We start from the raw sequence: 12,779 nt of genomic DNA, 5'->3' as shown, positions 1-12,779 counted from the left end.
ATACAAGACTGTTAACTCCAGGCAGTGTTCATCTCACCCTGCTGCCATGGAGGAAATGATAAATGGGCACAATAAAACCTCTTATAATATTGGCATCATAGTAGGTTGCGAGGCCATCTCTCCCTCCTGTGCACTGGCAGTGACAAGCACTTCAATCTGACTCTGTCAAGGCTCGCTGATTGGCGATGGAGTGATTCCCCTCATTCAATTACTTAGACTGGGATTAATTTACACCCATGCCCACCCCCCTAATAAATAAGAGTTTTGTAACAAAGAAGACTTCAGAGTAACCTACCACTGCTGTTTACTTAGCAGAGTACGAAGGGCAGGCATTTCCCCGGGGTGAACTTTATGACTGTAGGGTGTGCAGAGTGATTTCCCTAGGTAGCAGTGTGGTTTACAGGATCTGACCAAGCTCTGGCCACAGGTACAACGCACTATTTAAGCTGTGATATAGTCAAATCTGGAGGGACTGGTGAGGAGTTCTGTCATCACACACACCATCACTCTGGTCTGTTCTCAAGAAATAGGGTCAGTGGCAGCTACTCATAAAAAAAAACATAAAATCTCCCACATAACCACTGGCCATAAGGATTATAAAAGAGCCTTCCCATGTTACGAAAGGCCATGAGTAAATATATATCAAAGCATTAAAAAGAAAAGCTTTATGCTAAGGTTGATAACACGCAGTTATTACTGGACAGAGATTATGGTGTTGTATCTCGTCAGCCATGGGCATGTTTTTATTGCAAAAGTACATGTGATGGGCACTCATGACATTCAGATCAATTGAGTCAACACACTAACATCCATGAGTAAGCGGTCTCTCAGCTGAACAGAGGAAGGAGGAGCGATCCAATCCAATATCTAGAGAAGATGGTGACCATGGATGTCAGTCTTCTACAAAGCACAAAATCGACTGGAGAATTTTTTTTATGGTATTCTCAAGTCAGCTAGACCATAACAGGCAGCATTATAAAGGTAACTCACATCTGTTTTGAGAAGTAATAGAAGTAATTCACATTGTGCTATACTGACATATTTCATGTGTGCAGGTGGGATGCCATAATCCATGTTTTTGAGTGCCAGAGACAGAGAGACTGAGGCATCATGGACTCCTGGATCTTCCCATCATCGCCCCCAAACCTGTCGGAGCCCCTCATGTACGACAGCTTCATGCAGGGCAACGAGTCGAGCGTCCGCGGGAACTACACCGACCACAGCTTCAACAGGACCAGTACGGTGGTCATCACCTGCATGTACTTCCTCGTGTGCACCGTGGGACTCTGCGGAAACGCCCTCGTCATCTACGTCATCCTGCGCTACGCAAAGATGAAGACCGTCACCAACATCTACATCCTCAACCTGGCGGTGGCCGACGTGCTCTTCATGCTCGGCCTGCCGTTCATCGCCATCCAGTTGGCGCTGGTGCACTGGCCGTTCGGTCCCGTGCTCTGCCGGGTGGTGATGACCGTGGACTCCCTCAACCAGTTCACCTCCATCTTCTGCCTGACGGTCATGAGCGTCGACCGCTACCTGGCCGTGGTGCACCCCATCAAGTCCACCAAGTGGCGCAAGCCGCGCACGGCCAAGACGATCAACCTGGCGGTGTGGGGCGTGTCATTGCTGGTCAACCTGCCCATCGTCATCTACAGCGGCGTGATCACGAAGCACGACGGCTGCTTTTGCACCATCGTGTGGCCTGAGCCTCAAGAGGCCTACTACACGGCGTTCATGTTCTACACCTTCGTCCTGGGCTTCTTCCTGCCCCTCATGGTGATCTGCCTTTGCTACTTGCTCATCATTATCAAGGTGAAGTCCTCAGGCATCCGCGTCAGCTCCACCAAGAGGAAGCGCTCGGAGAGGAAGGTGACTCGCATGGTGTCCATCGTGGTGGCGGTGTTCGTCTTCTGCTGGCTGCCTTTCTACGTCTTCAACGTCACTTCGGTGACGGGCACCATCAGCACCACTCCCATCCTGAGGAGCACCTTTGCTTTTGTGGTGGTGCTGGGCTACGCCAACAGCTGCGCCAACCCCATCCTCTACGCCTTCCTGTCGGAGAACTTCAAGAAGAGCTTCCAGAATGTTCTGTGCCTGAAGAAGGTGGGCGGGCTGGACGAGATCGAGCGCAGCGATAGCCGGCAGGATAAGTCTCGCATGATGAATGATCCCACGGAGACCCAAAGTACTCTGCTCAATGGGGACCTGCAGACCAGCATCTGAGAGAAAGGTGATGGACAGGCAGAGATACACACATACACACACAAACACACACACACACACACACTCACGCAGCCTTCTCTCTGAAATTGGAAATGGTCATCTGTCAACTATCAACCTCTATGAAGTCACATCAGAGGAGACAAAACACTTATTAAATATCAAACAAGGAATTCAAAGAAGAACATGTCACTTTATTAAGGAGGACAAAGGCCCGATAGAAATTAAAAATTGAAAAAATGTCAAACTGCGCTGTTCCTCTCTGCCTTTATTTTCACACAGTGACACATTGTTGGGTTTCCCTGGCTGTAAACAAATCCATTGTAACATAATCATAAGTTCATACAAATGTGTTTGCTCTGTGCTGTATTTCCGTTGAAAGCTGCACTGATTATCCACAGTGTATTGACACTGAGGGAAGGCGAACGGTGAAAGGACACTCACATCTACATGTTCCCCTAGGCGACATGGATTTTCCCTGGAGACCCAGGACTACATACACACTTTCCTTTACAGCAGAGGTCATGTGCTAAGTTTCCATAGTTCTGTATTATGTAGAAATAATATCATAACTGTGTGCTCATGTGCTGTAAAACAATAACATCCTGCAGATACAGTTGGCAACCTTATCATTTCTGTATTTTTGCTCCCGCCTCATTCACAGGTTGTTTTGCTGAGTGGTTTCACTGTAGATAGCTGTGTGGGACGCTCTGTTTTGAACCTCTGAAATGTATTTATAAACCAGTGATGATTTTCTCAGTCACATAATGTAATGAATATCAGTTCAATGAATTAGTGTGTTCTGCAGTACAGCAGTCTCATTTCTCGTGTGAGCACTGTACAGTTTTATTTGTGATACAAATGTGAATAACATTGTTCAATCAGTGTCTACACTTTAAAGTGTAATATTTAGTCCTGTATGACTTTATTCCCACTTCAACATAGTTACATGAATAATTATATTACTTTAATGGTACTGGCTTGGCCAATATACCGAGCCAAACTCTAACCAAACTGCTGCTAGAGTGTATAGATATTACTTATACTACTTTAGGTAATCATTTTTAAAATATTGTGGTTGCTCTTCTAAGTTAAGTAGTATTATAGACAGTAATGTTACTGTATACCTACTCCTGCTGGTTGATTCTGTTGAGTACTGTATGTCATGGCTGTAAATTTAGCACTATAGTTATTTAACATATTCATATCCAACAATGTTGCTGTCATTGTTTGCAGCTGTTACAGAAACTCTTAACTGCTATAATCCAAAAAATGCTAGGCTGCAAAACTAATTCAATAGCCAAGCATATGCTGAGTTATGGCTCAGCATCATGTTTTTGTGTCACCTGAGGACATAAAACAGAATATTTGACAAATGATGAGCTCATTCCTGTTTCATATCCGCCTCCCCAGGGCTGTACCGTGTGTCAGAGGTCAAAGGTCACCTGGTGACACACAGACCGCTGTGTCCCTGCGATTGGGAGGCCAGATTTCAAGCTCGGGCTTTGTCCCCAGCTGTCCGAGAGACGTGAATTTGAGAAGGGCTAGAACACTGATCCCCAAGGGGCTCTGGTGTTCCTTCTAGTTATCGTCATCACTGTACTCCACAACTCACCCTGCCGTCCTGTGTGGCTCCCTGTCTTATAGTAGTAGTAGTTGGTTGACTATCTGTACAAGTTGATAGACCTTTACCCTAAATGTGCAGGTTCATTCAAATATATGCCAAAGCCAGTGATAGAGATTATGATTAATGTGCTATGAACCCCGGCAGCGCCCTCAGACCATATCTGTGTGTGTGTGTGTGGGTAATTATACAGTTAGATCTCGACATAGCCAGCCTCCTGCAAAAATGCGACATACAATATGTGTGACTGTTGCTAATAAAAACATTCAAGGCAAGCAAGGAATCTGACGGAGCCACTCTAGGCATGTTCTTCTGAATATGTACATTATAACACTGCATGGAGTCTCAGTTCAGAATCCACCAGGAGTGAGCGCACATGGTGAGCGCTCAGCCATGACTGATCTAATTCCATATCCAATCTCTGCCTCGGCAGTATTGCTGAATGTGTTACCTGGGCTGTAACATCTTATTACACAAAACCAGTGGAAGACGTGGCACACCTCCAGTGACCTATATTTCCATAGCAACAGTGACCAGGAGACTTGGTCCCCTGGAAACATTCATTAGCACCGTAATAATAATAATAATAATAATAATAATAATAATAATAGAGAGGCAACCTCTCTGGACATGAATTATGAATGTAGGTATTGCTCAGACTTCTGAAGCAAAAAAGAAAACACTGACAGGATGTATCAAGACCACCGTCCACCGAGCTGTGAACCCAAACACCTCATTTACATTTAGCCTAACTAAAGTGTATATTTTGGTGTTAATGTGCAGAGTGAAATTTAAGCCAGAGCTAACCAAACCTCTTGCTTTACTCACAGTAGCAAATTTTACAGAGAATAGGGCAATGCCATTGTTTACTGTTAATGAACGCAGGCTGAACATGCACTTTACCATCCAGCTATTGTAGAATTGTTGCAAATTGTTCTGGCAAAGTCCTTGATTACAAATATGACAGTTGTAGCTTTTTTAAAAATAGCTGTATTGCTTAATCAAGATTACATCGCTGACTTTCTACTTGGTGTTTGATTATTTTATTGCATTAGTGTGTGTTTTTCCTATTATATGAGCTTTATTTTAATTGCCCAACGGCTATCACTTTTATTGTGTACATGGTTTTGTAAAGGTAAATTCCCTCACCATTATTAATATTTTTGCTGTTTCCTTAGAAACACTTTGCCTGTCCATTAAAATACATTGCATTCTCATGTGTGTTCCTCCAATCCCTTTTCTAAATGACACTAAAACACCAAGTTTGTGGTATCGTGTATAGTTGTGCTGAAACTAAGTAAAGAATAAGCGGCATACAGCAAGTCATCTCTTGGTGCAGTATTGCAGAGTGCCACTCCATATGGAAAGCTATTTCTGCCAAAAGGAAATCTTTAAATAACAAGCCAATTAATTGATTAAAAAGCTGTTTAATTAATGTTGATATGTTTACATTAATTTGCCAAGATTTAAGAAAATATTGTCATATATTTAGCATTTCCACTTTACCATTCTTTTCAGAACAATTACAAGTCATTACAAATCACAAATATATAAGGTCAAGCTGGTCACATGTAACATGGCAGGTAAAATGCATGTCAGCTAACTGCTGTGGAAAGAAAGATGGAACATATTATAACAAGACATCCAATATGGTGTATTATCGAGCATAAAATTGTGTATTTTTTGATCGTGAAATTAAATTGTGAAAAGTCCCAATTATGAAGACATTTTGTAATGTGTAGCTCCTTCATTGCAATTTTGTTAAAACGTCTCTGTATTTTCCTTTACCATATTAATTTCTGGCTGATATGCACTGACATACCCGCATAAAGGAGACCTCCTCATACTGCTAAGTAGGTGGTTTGATCTTCCTTTTCAGTCCTCACTGTGCTTCCTGGTTTGACCACAGAGTGGCACCACAATGAAAGACATAACTACTGCTGCTCTGTGGCCAAAAATACAACACTGAATTGTAGTGGGCAGCCCGGAAGTGAAAATGTCTATCTATGCCAGTGTGCAGCAGGATATTGCTGAGAAAGAGCCACTGTGCTCAGTCTACCAACCCTCAGTAAAAACAAGGCCCTACTGCCTTTCTTTTGACTGGTTCTGCAATGAGAATACCTTCACAGTTTAAGTCCTTTTCTTTCAAGCAGACAGATTTAAGAAGCACGCATGGAGTTAGTGGAGGTCAGATACACTATAGAACATTAATTCTGGCAGCTATATGGGCTTAATCAGTCACGGTCAAGGGAAGGATGTGAACTAGAGAAAAGACAGTGCAAACACATTCCAGTTTTGTTCTGAGTTTAATCACTGAAACGGACAATGAAGCTCTCCTCTTCCTTTTCGTTTCAGCTGCGTCCCTGAATGTCCTTGGGTGGCCTTATCTGCTCCATGATACATCAAAGCCTTGGTGCGACCATTCCACAAGTCTGTGATTTTACTGTCCCAACCCCACCATTTCCCTCTGGCTCAGGGTTCAAGAGGTTCTGCAGCAGACCAGAGGATATGCATGTTTGTTTTCAGTTACAGAGCAGCTAAACAACCAGGGGTTGCGGCATTTATGTGGCATTAGTTTGTGATAGGTCAGGGCCCCTCATCTTATACATGAGTGAATAACTTTTTTTTTTTTTCAGGTTTTTTCCATTTTTATACATACACAATCAGTGATATTCAAACAAAATAGACCACAACACCCTGGTGTGTATGTGTATTACCTAAAGTCTGACTTGACAGCATACTGATTGAATAGAGCACTGGGTTTACTGCACTGCAGAGGCAAGACACACCACGAACCACACTGGTCTCCACCAGCCACACAGTTGCCATGGAGAAGATAACACTGATGGATTCAGAGCCGGGCTGTGGCCGCACAGTGCCCATGTACGTGCAATTTGTTTTGCCCTCTTAAATACCTCCCTCGATCGCCCTCCCACCCCCAACTACAGTACAAAAATCATGATAAATGGAATCTTAAGACAAAAAAAAAAAGATAGGCAGCAGGCCTCGAGGCATTACTGAGGGCAATCTTTCACACATTTTAAGATTATGGGATTATGCCCTGTCGCATGCGGTGTTGTTAAGCGGGCTTCTCTTTGCACTGAGCATTCAAGGTGTTCAATAAGGAAAGACCACAGCATTCTCACAAATACAGGACCTTTTCTGAAGGTAATGTATTCAGTGTTTTCTTCAGAATGCCCTAAAAAACCCATAGCTCACATTCAACATACAATTTATCAACAGCTAAGGTGAGCCAATTTAATCACCACCATCATTATACCAACAATTCCACAAGAATGAATGAATAATACGCCCAAAAACATTTTTCAGTACCAGGACAGCAAGGGACATATGACTGTACTGCAAAAAAAAAACAAAACAAAAAAAAAAAAAAAACAATATGAGAACATGGACACTGAAAAAAAAAACAAAAAAAAAAAAACAGTAAACAAAACTCAAAATTCAAAGAGTTGCTAAAAAAATAGATATTCCCTGCCCTCAACCAGACTTAAAAACAAAACAATCAACAAAAGAAAATAATGGAACATGGGCACACTCAGGTCCAAGTCGGTTTAGTTTCCATGGCAGCGCTTCCCCGGCAACTGGCATAGGTAGCATCTCTAAGCTCTCCCATGTTTTCTTTTCTCTTAAAAAATAGATGTATACTAGATTCATACAGTATTTCATAACTAAATTCACAAATGATAAGAATCATAACCATACCTTTAAAAAATGTTCTTGCAAAGTTTATAATACGTTGATTTTGTTTAGTTTACTTTTTTTGCATTCAGTTCCATATGCATATGACAACAAACAGTTTGTCTTCCATCATGACTAAGTTAAATGCTTGGTCAGTTGAAACGAGAGCACCATGGGAGAGAAATGGGGGGGGAAGGGGGGAAATGAAAATACTGCAATAAAAATCCAGATGTGCCCAATCGACATGACTGTCAGTCACGCTCAGACTCTGCCCCTGCAGCAGGAAGGGGGGGGAGAGAGAGAGTGAGGGGCGGGGCCTCTTCTCTCTGCCCAAGCCTGGAACTGACAATCCCTAACTCTTCCTCCTTCCCTCCTCTTCCTCCATTCAGTTTTGTCAAGTAGATGCCGAGAAGTAGCTCAGTGCTTTTTTTTTTTTTTTTTTTTTTTTTAAAGGTTGCATGATTTCACGCGTCTTTGTTTATTTTCGTCAACTCTACCTCCCAAGTGGGAGGAGCAGACTGGTAGTCAGAGAGTTTCAGGTAGGTTTGTGTGTTTGTGTTTCGTCCTCTGTCCCCAGTCCCTTGACTCTCTCTTGCGGTGGTTCTCCGTGGTCAGCGGTCACTGGGTAAGGCTACTCGTACTCAAGGAACTGTTTGTGGTAGAATAAGAGATACCTAAAAAAAAGAAAAAACAAAAAGATTAGATTCAGAGTGTAATGTCTGCACCATCAATCCTTTGCAGTATTGATCATTTCTCCGTCTTGTTTCCATCCTTACCCTTCACTATCCAGCACATCCTTGATGCTGGCCTTGGTGATTATGGCGTCGTCACATTTGAACCACTGGTCCTTGTGCTGGCGGATGAAGCTGGTGTAGTGGCCACTCTCTAGTGTGCCTTGGTGGTTCACCACCGCAAACAAGGAATACCTGTCAACGCAAGACATAAAGAGGGTGAATGGTGCATCTACAAAACAATGCAATAGGCCTACAAGGCTGCAAGCATGTGCAAGAGACGAGCAGTTCAATAGATCAATACGACAAGAAAACACCTATGGCCCAATACCATATGCAAACTCGACAAAAGGTGGAAACAAAAAACAATATACCTGCATGGTATGGTGAAATTTATCCAGCACTCCATTAATTTATTTCATTTTTTTCCCACAATTACACTAAAGAAAGCAGAAACTCTCCCAGTGAGTGCCTTGATTTATGGAGAAGGCCAGCCCCTGCATACACACACTGACTACACACATAGAGCATACCGGACTCTTGCCTTTACCATGGGCAAGCTATCGGTGTTATTTAGACAGTAAATTCCTGGTAAATGTCCTGGAAAATAAAAGCTATTGTAAGTGCCATGGATGAAGAAAACTAAGCAGCTTTTAATAGGCTTCAAATTGATTTAATTTGGGGAAGTCACAGCAGGATGCTTCAGGTCATTAGCATGTGCTGCTGTGCTAGAGTGAAAACAATTATTAAAGAATTAATCAAGGAGGGTATTTCTACTGTGATGTCAGGCAAAAGTGCTACTGTGCAATTGCTGACAATGGAGCTTTAATAAATCAGTTTTTGTTTGCCATAATAGAGGTTTCCCGAGGTACTTACTTATTGTCGTTGTTTAATACATCAACTGTCTGTTGATACTGCCCATTCATTCTGCTCTCTTTACTGTGGGAGAAAGGATAGAGGGAAAAAAACAAAAGACATAATGACCAAGACATTACCATTTGTAATGTTGCATGCCTGTGTAAACAATGCTAAATGCATCATGCAAATCCACTAGGTGGCAGGAGCGTCCTATCTATGAGAGCAGGAAGCTTCCCTGCCTGTACAAGTCCATTGATGTCTCTCTCTGAACATAGCTGAATGGATGCTACAGCCAGGGGTGGGGCAGCACTGCTGCTGCATGCTCTACTGACACTAAGGAATATGTATAGGGTATATTTAGTAAAGCTGGTGAAGAGCATAGATGCATGGATGCGTGCTTGTGCGCACACTGTGAGTACAAAATGTGTATGTGCACATTCAAATTTAAGAACCATATCCTAGTAGAGCAGCTACTACAGAATATTTAGGAAAATCTTTATTTTCCTCTCTGGATGTAGTAAGTGTGCACTGGTTGTACAAATTAAACATATGGGTACAGAATCTGAGGGGCTGCTGGGTAAACAAAGTCACTGCTGGGGGAGGCTCACCTGGAGGCCATGAAGGGTGTCATGTCCAACTCTAGAGGGAAGGACACATATGTAGTGATCTTCCTCCGCAGTTTAGCAGAGTGCTCAAACCGCTGGAGATGGCCAGAGAGGGAGGATGAGAGGAGAGAGGGGGAAGGGGTAGAAAAACAGCGAGCAAGAGAGAGAGAGCGAGTGCAAAGTGGGGGATGGGGGAAGAGAGGAGAAACATATTTAGAAATAACAGGCATCATCATCACCCATCTCCTTATCACATACAAAATATTAGAAGATTACCAGCAAGAAGTGGAAATGCATGTTTCTGACCCTGGCAGTAAACCACACATTTAGACAGTCATTACAAGATACTAACAGGCGCGGATTGATCCAAGACAATCCATTTGCAGCATGTTCCTATGAATATCATAAATAGATTATAGGCTTCCAATACTGTATGATAAATAAAACATGGAGTGGAGGACTGTACAGGTCATTAAAATCCTATCCCTAGGTCTCCTGGGACACGGTGAGAATGGGCTACAATCCTCTGCACCAACAACTGAAGCGAATTATGGACACACACCTACGCACAAGCATAGTACCAGAAGTCACTGCAAAACCTGAACTTTGCTTCCATCCTATTTAAATAGCATATGTAGGCCTACACAATTTATCATGTATCATCACATATCACAATATATTTATCTATTATGATACGGATATAATTACAATTATTACAATAATTGTTGAATTCAGATATATTGAACAATTTAATTTAATTTCCTTTAGAATGCCCACTGCTGCCAAAAATAGTCAATATGTTATAGAATATTAATTGTGATAAAAGGAACTAAAAAATTTTGTTCCTGAAATAATTGAGATTAATAATCATTGAAAAACATCTAGTAACTATACTGGGATTTTGTTTTTTAGCCACACAGCCCTATTATACTATTATACGCTACCTTTTTATCTGCAAGTTGGGAGACGCCACTGATAACAGTGGATGTGTGTATGATATAAAGCCAAATGTATCTTTCATAATCAAATTCTCATTCACTGGCAGATAATGGAACTATAATGTCAGTGGGGATAGGTAGCATGCTGTCACTGGCTGACTCACTTTGAGATGGAAACACGCTACAATGGGGAGCTTCTTCATTGTCAGCTGTTTGGTGGACTCCTGGTAACTATGGCAACCGCCGCATTTGATTTTGGCACTGCTTCCTAGATGCTCGGGCCGTGTAAACCTGCAGAGCGAAGAGTGGAATGAAAAGAGAGGGAGAGGATATGCAGGAGCAGAGAAGATAAAGGCAAGAAAGAGCCAAGAACAAGTGTAAACAGAAAGAGGAAAACATCTTATAGTTATGTTTATGTAAGGTTTGAGGCAAGCTCAGTTCAACAAACCTATTTCTTTGGTAATGTTGTTCAAGCCCTTTGAGCATGCCTTTTGCACTCCACCACACCTGTCTAGTCTATTTGCTGTGACATGAAGGTATCTGAAGATATCTGCGGGTCTGTGCATCTGGCTACAGTGTGAGTCTGCCTGCTGAGTGCTGGTGCAGCCACTGTCTGTCCGTCAGTCAGTCCGCCCAACCCAGAGCCCTGCTGGTAATGCCAGCGCCTGTATCACCACGGCAACAGCACCAACCAGTCCTGTGCCTTTAAGAGACTTGCTGCAGCAACTAGGGGTGTGTGAGGGGCTGCAGTAAAAAAAAAAAAAAGTCAGGAGGAAAGAAAGCGAGGGAAAGAGAGAGGGAGGATGAGAAGCATGCGAGAGGGAGAGAGCGAGGGCACGGGGGAAAAGGAATTAGGTAGAGGGGGGGGTGAAATAAGATAAGGAGGAGAGGAAAGAGGAAAAGAGATTGCAAACATGAAGAGGCAGAGGAAGAGGCATGAGAGGTCACACCTGCTCTGCCAACCTGGGGATGGTAGAAGATGAGATCCAGGGATAATAGGGTTGTTGTGCCTGAGCAGACAGCATATGAGACTCCTTGTAAGGGTGGAGGGAGGAATAGAATTAATTTGACTACAAGTGGAGAGGTTTGATACTCATGAAGTTGGAGAGGTGGAGAGAGGGATACAGGGAATGAAGAGGGATAATGTATTAGAAGAAACTGACAGGCAGATGGTGGCGGTACTTCCCTTCCTGTCCAAATGTTATAATGCCGGCTAAGATGATTCATTTTTGAACTATTAACTAACACAATTCTGTAACTAACGATGCTATTGTACGCCAGCACTGAACAGCACAGTTTGGTTAAATGTAACTAAATAAAACACCCTTTTCAATAACAGAAAAAAAAACAAAAAGAAAAACTGACAGCCAGGCAAAGGGCAGTCTGGATTGTGGCAACTGAGGCTGAAGTCGTACCTGCGTAGGCAGTCTGTGAGCGTGGTGGACCCTGACAGGTGGCTCTCTCCGTTGACCGTGCTGCCGTCGCCTCCGGGGCTGAGGGGCCAGAAAGGCGTGGACGAGCCAGGCAGGTCCAGACTGATATCCCAGAATGGATCTATCGTCGTGGAAACCCCGCTAGAGAAAGGCGAGAACAGGGAGGGTATCTCTAAATAAGGTTATGAATTTTAAAGAATAGTGTGCGTGTGTGTGTGTGTGTAGATGTGTGTGCAGGTTTGTGTGTCATATATTACCAGTGATGAGGAAAGGATGATGACAGAGGTGGTAATACATAAGCTTAAATCCACACAGCCTTTCTGGATTCTGATCATGTTTATGTTTAAGCCTGGTGAGAGAAGCAGTGTGCGTATGCACATAATATACACACTGTTCTTCCAGGCCCATTTGCAATTCAATGGAGTGTTACATCAGAGAGAATTGGCTTTACATAAGGAATTTGTAGTGTTGCGCTCGGATGATTGTGATGGACTGCGGTCCAGGGAAAATGGAGGCTTCCAATGCAGAATGCATATACGCAAACATAAACACACAGGGGATGGGCTCTTATGCATTATCAACATTGATTAGATGAGTCATGGTGCTGTAGTTCCCAGTGGTACCAGCAGGTGGCTACTAAAGCCAGGGGGCCGGGGAGTGGTGGTGGTGGT

The 12,779-nt window shown here is 43.0% G+C and overlaps 2 protein-coding genes across 3 annotated transcripts in view; one reads left to right on the top strand and one right to left on the bottom strand.

Moving 5' to 3' along the window:
• The first annotated feature begins 1,110 nt into the window (after positions 1-1,110).
• Positions 1,111-2,223, top strand: LOC139930923 (somatostatin receptor type 2-like). The gene has a single exon (XM_071924257.1). It carries the CDS (start codon positions 1,111-1,113, stop codon positions 2,221-2,223), a length of 1,113 nt encoding a protein of 370 aa, XP_071780358.1.
• A 3,908-nt stretch (positions 2,224-6,131) lies between these two features.
• The window catches only part of LOC139930922 (ubiquitin carboxyl-terminal hydrolase 22-like), a 28,617-nt gene continuing 21,969 nt past the window's right edge, over positions 6,132-12,779 (bottom strand). For both annotated transcript variants that reach the window (XM_071924253.2, XM_071924254.2), the window contains 6 exons: positions 12,091-12,249; positions 10,840-10,966; positions 9,741-9,832; positions 9,151-9,213; positions 8,320-8,469; positions 6,132-8,217 (listed from right to left, as the gene is read on the bottom strand). In XM_071924253.2, coding sequence (XP_071780354.1) covers positions 8,175-8,217; positions 8,320-8,469; positions 9,151-9,213; positions 9,741-9,832; positions 10,840-10,966; positions 12,091-12,249 — 634 coding nt within the window. In that variant the 3' untranslated portion in view covers positions 6,132-8,174. The remainder of the gene's footprint in view (positions 8,218-8,319; positions 8,470-9,150; positions 9,214-9,740; positions 9,833-10,839; positions 10,967-12,090; positions 12,250-12,779) is intronic.

This window comes from Centroberyx gerrardi, chromosome 7 (genome assembly GCF_048128805.1).
Source record: "Centroberyx gerrardi isolate f3 chromosome 7, fCenGer3.hap1.cur.20231027, whole genome shotgun sequence".
Lineage (NCBI taxonomy): Eukaryota > Metazoa > Chordata > Actinopteri > Beryciformes > Berycidae > Centroberyx > Centroberyx gerrardi.
The sequence above is the reverse complement of the archived record's forward strand: the minus strand, read 5'-3'. Positions and strand labels throughout refer to the sequence as shown.

Excerpts from the sequence above, each read along its gene's own strand:
- LOC139930923 (XM_071924257.1), top strand. The coding sequence starts at position 1,111 with ATGGACTCCTGGATCTTCCCATCATCGCCCCCAAACCTGTCGGAGCCC.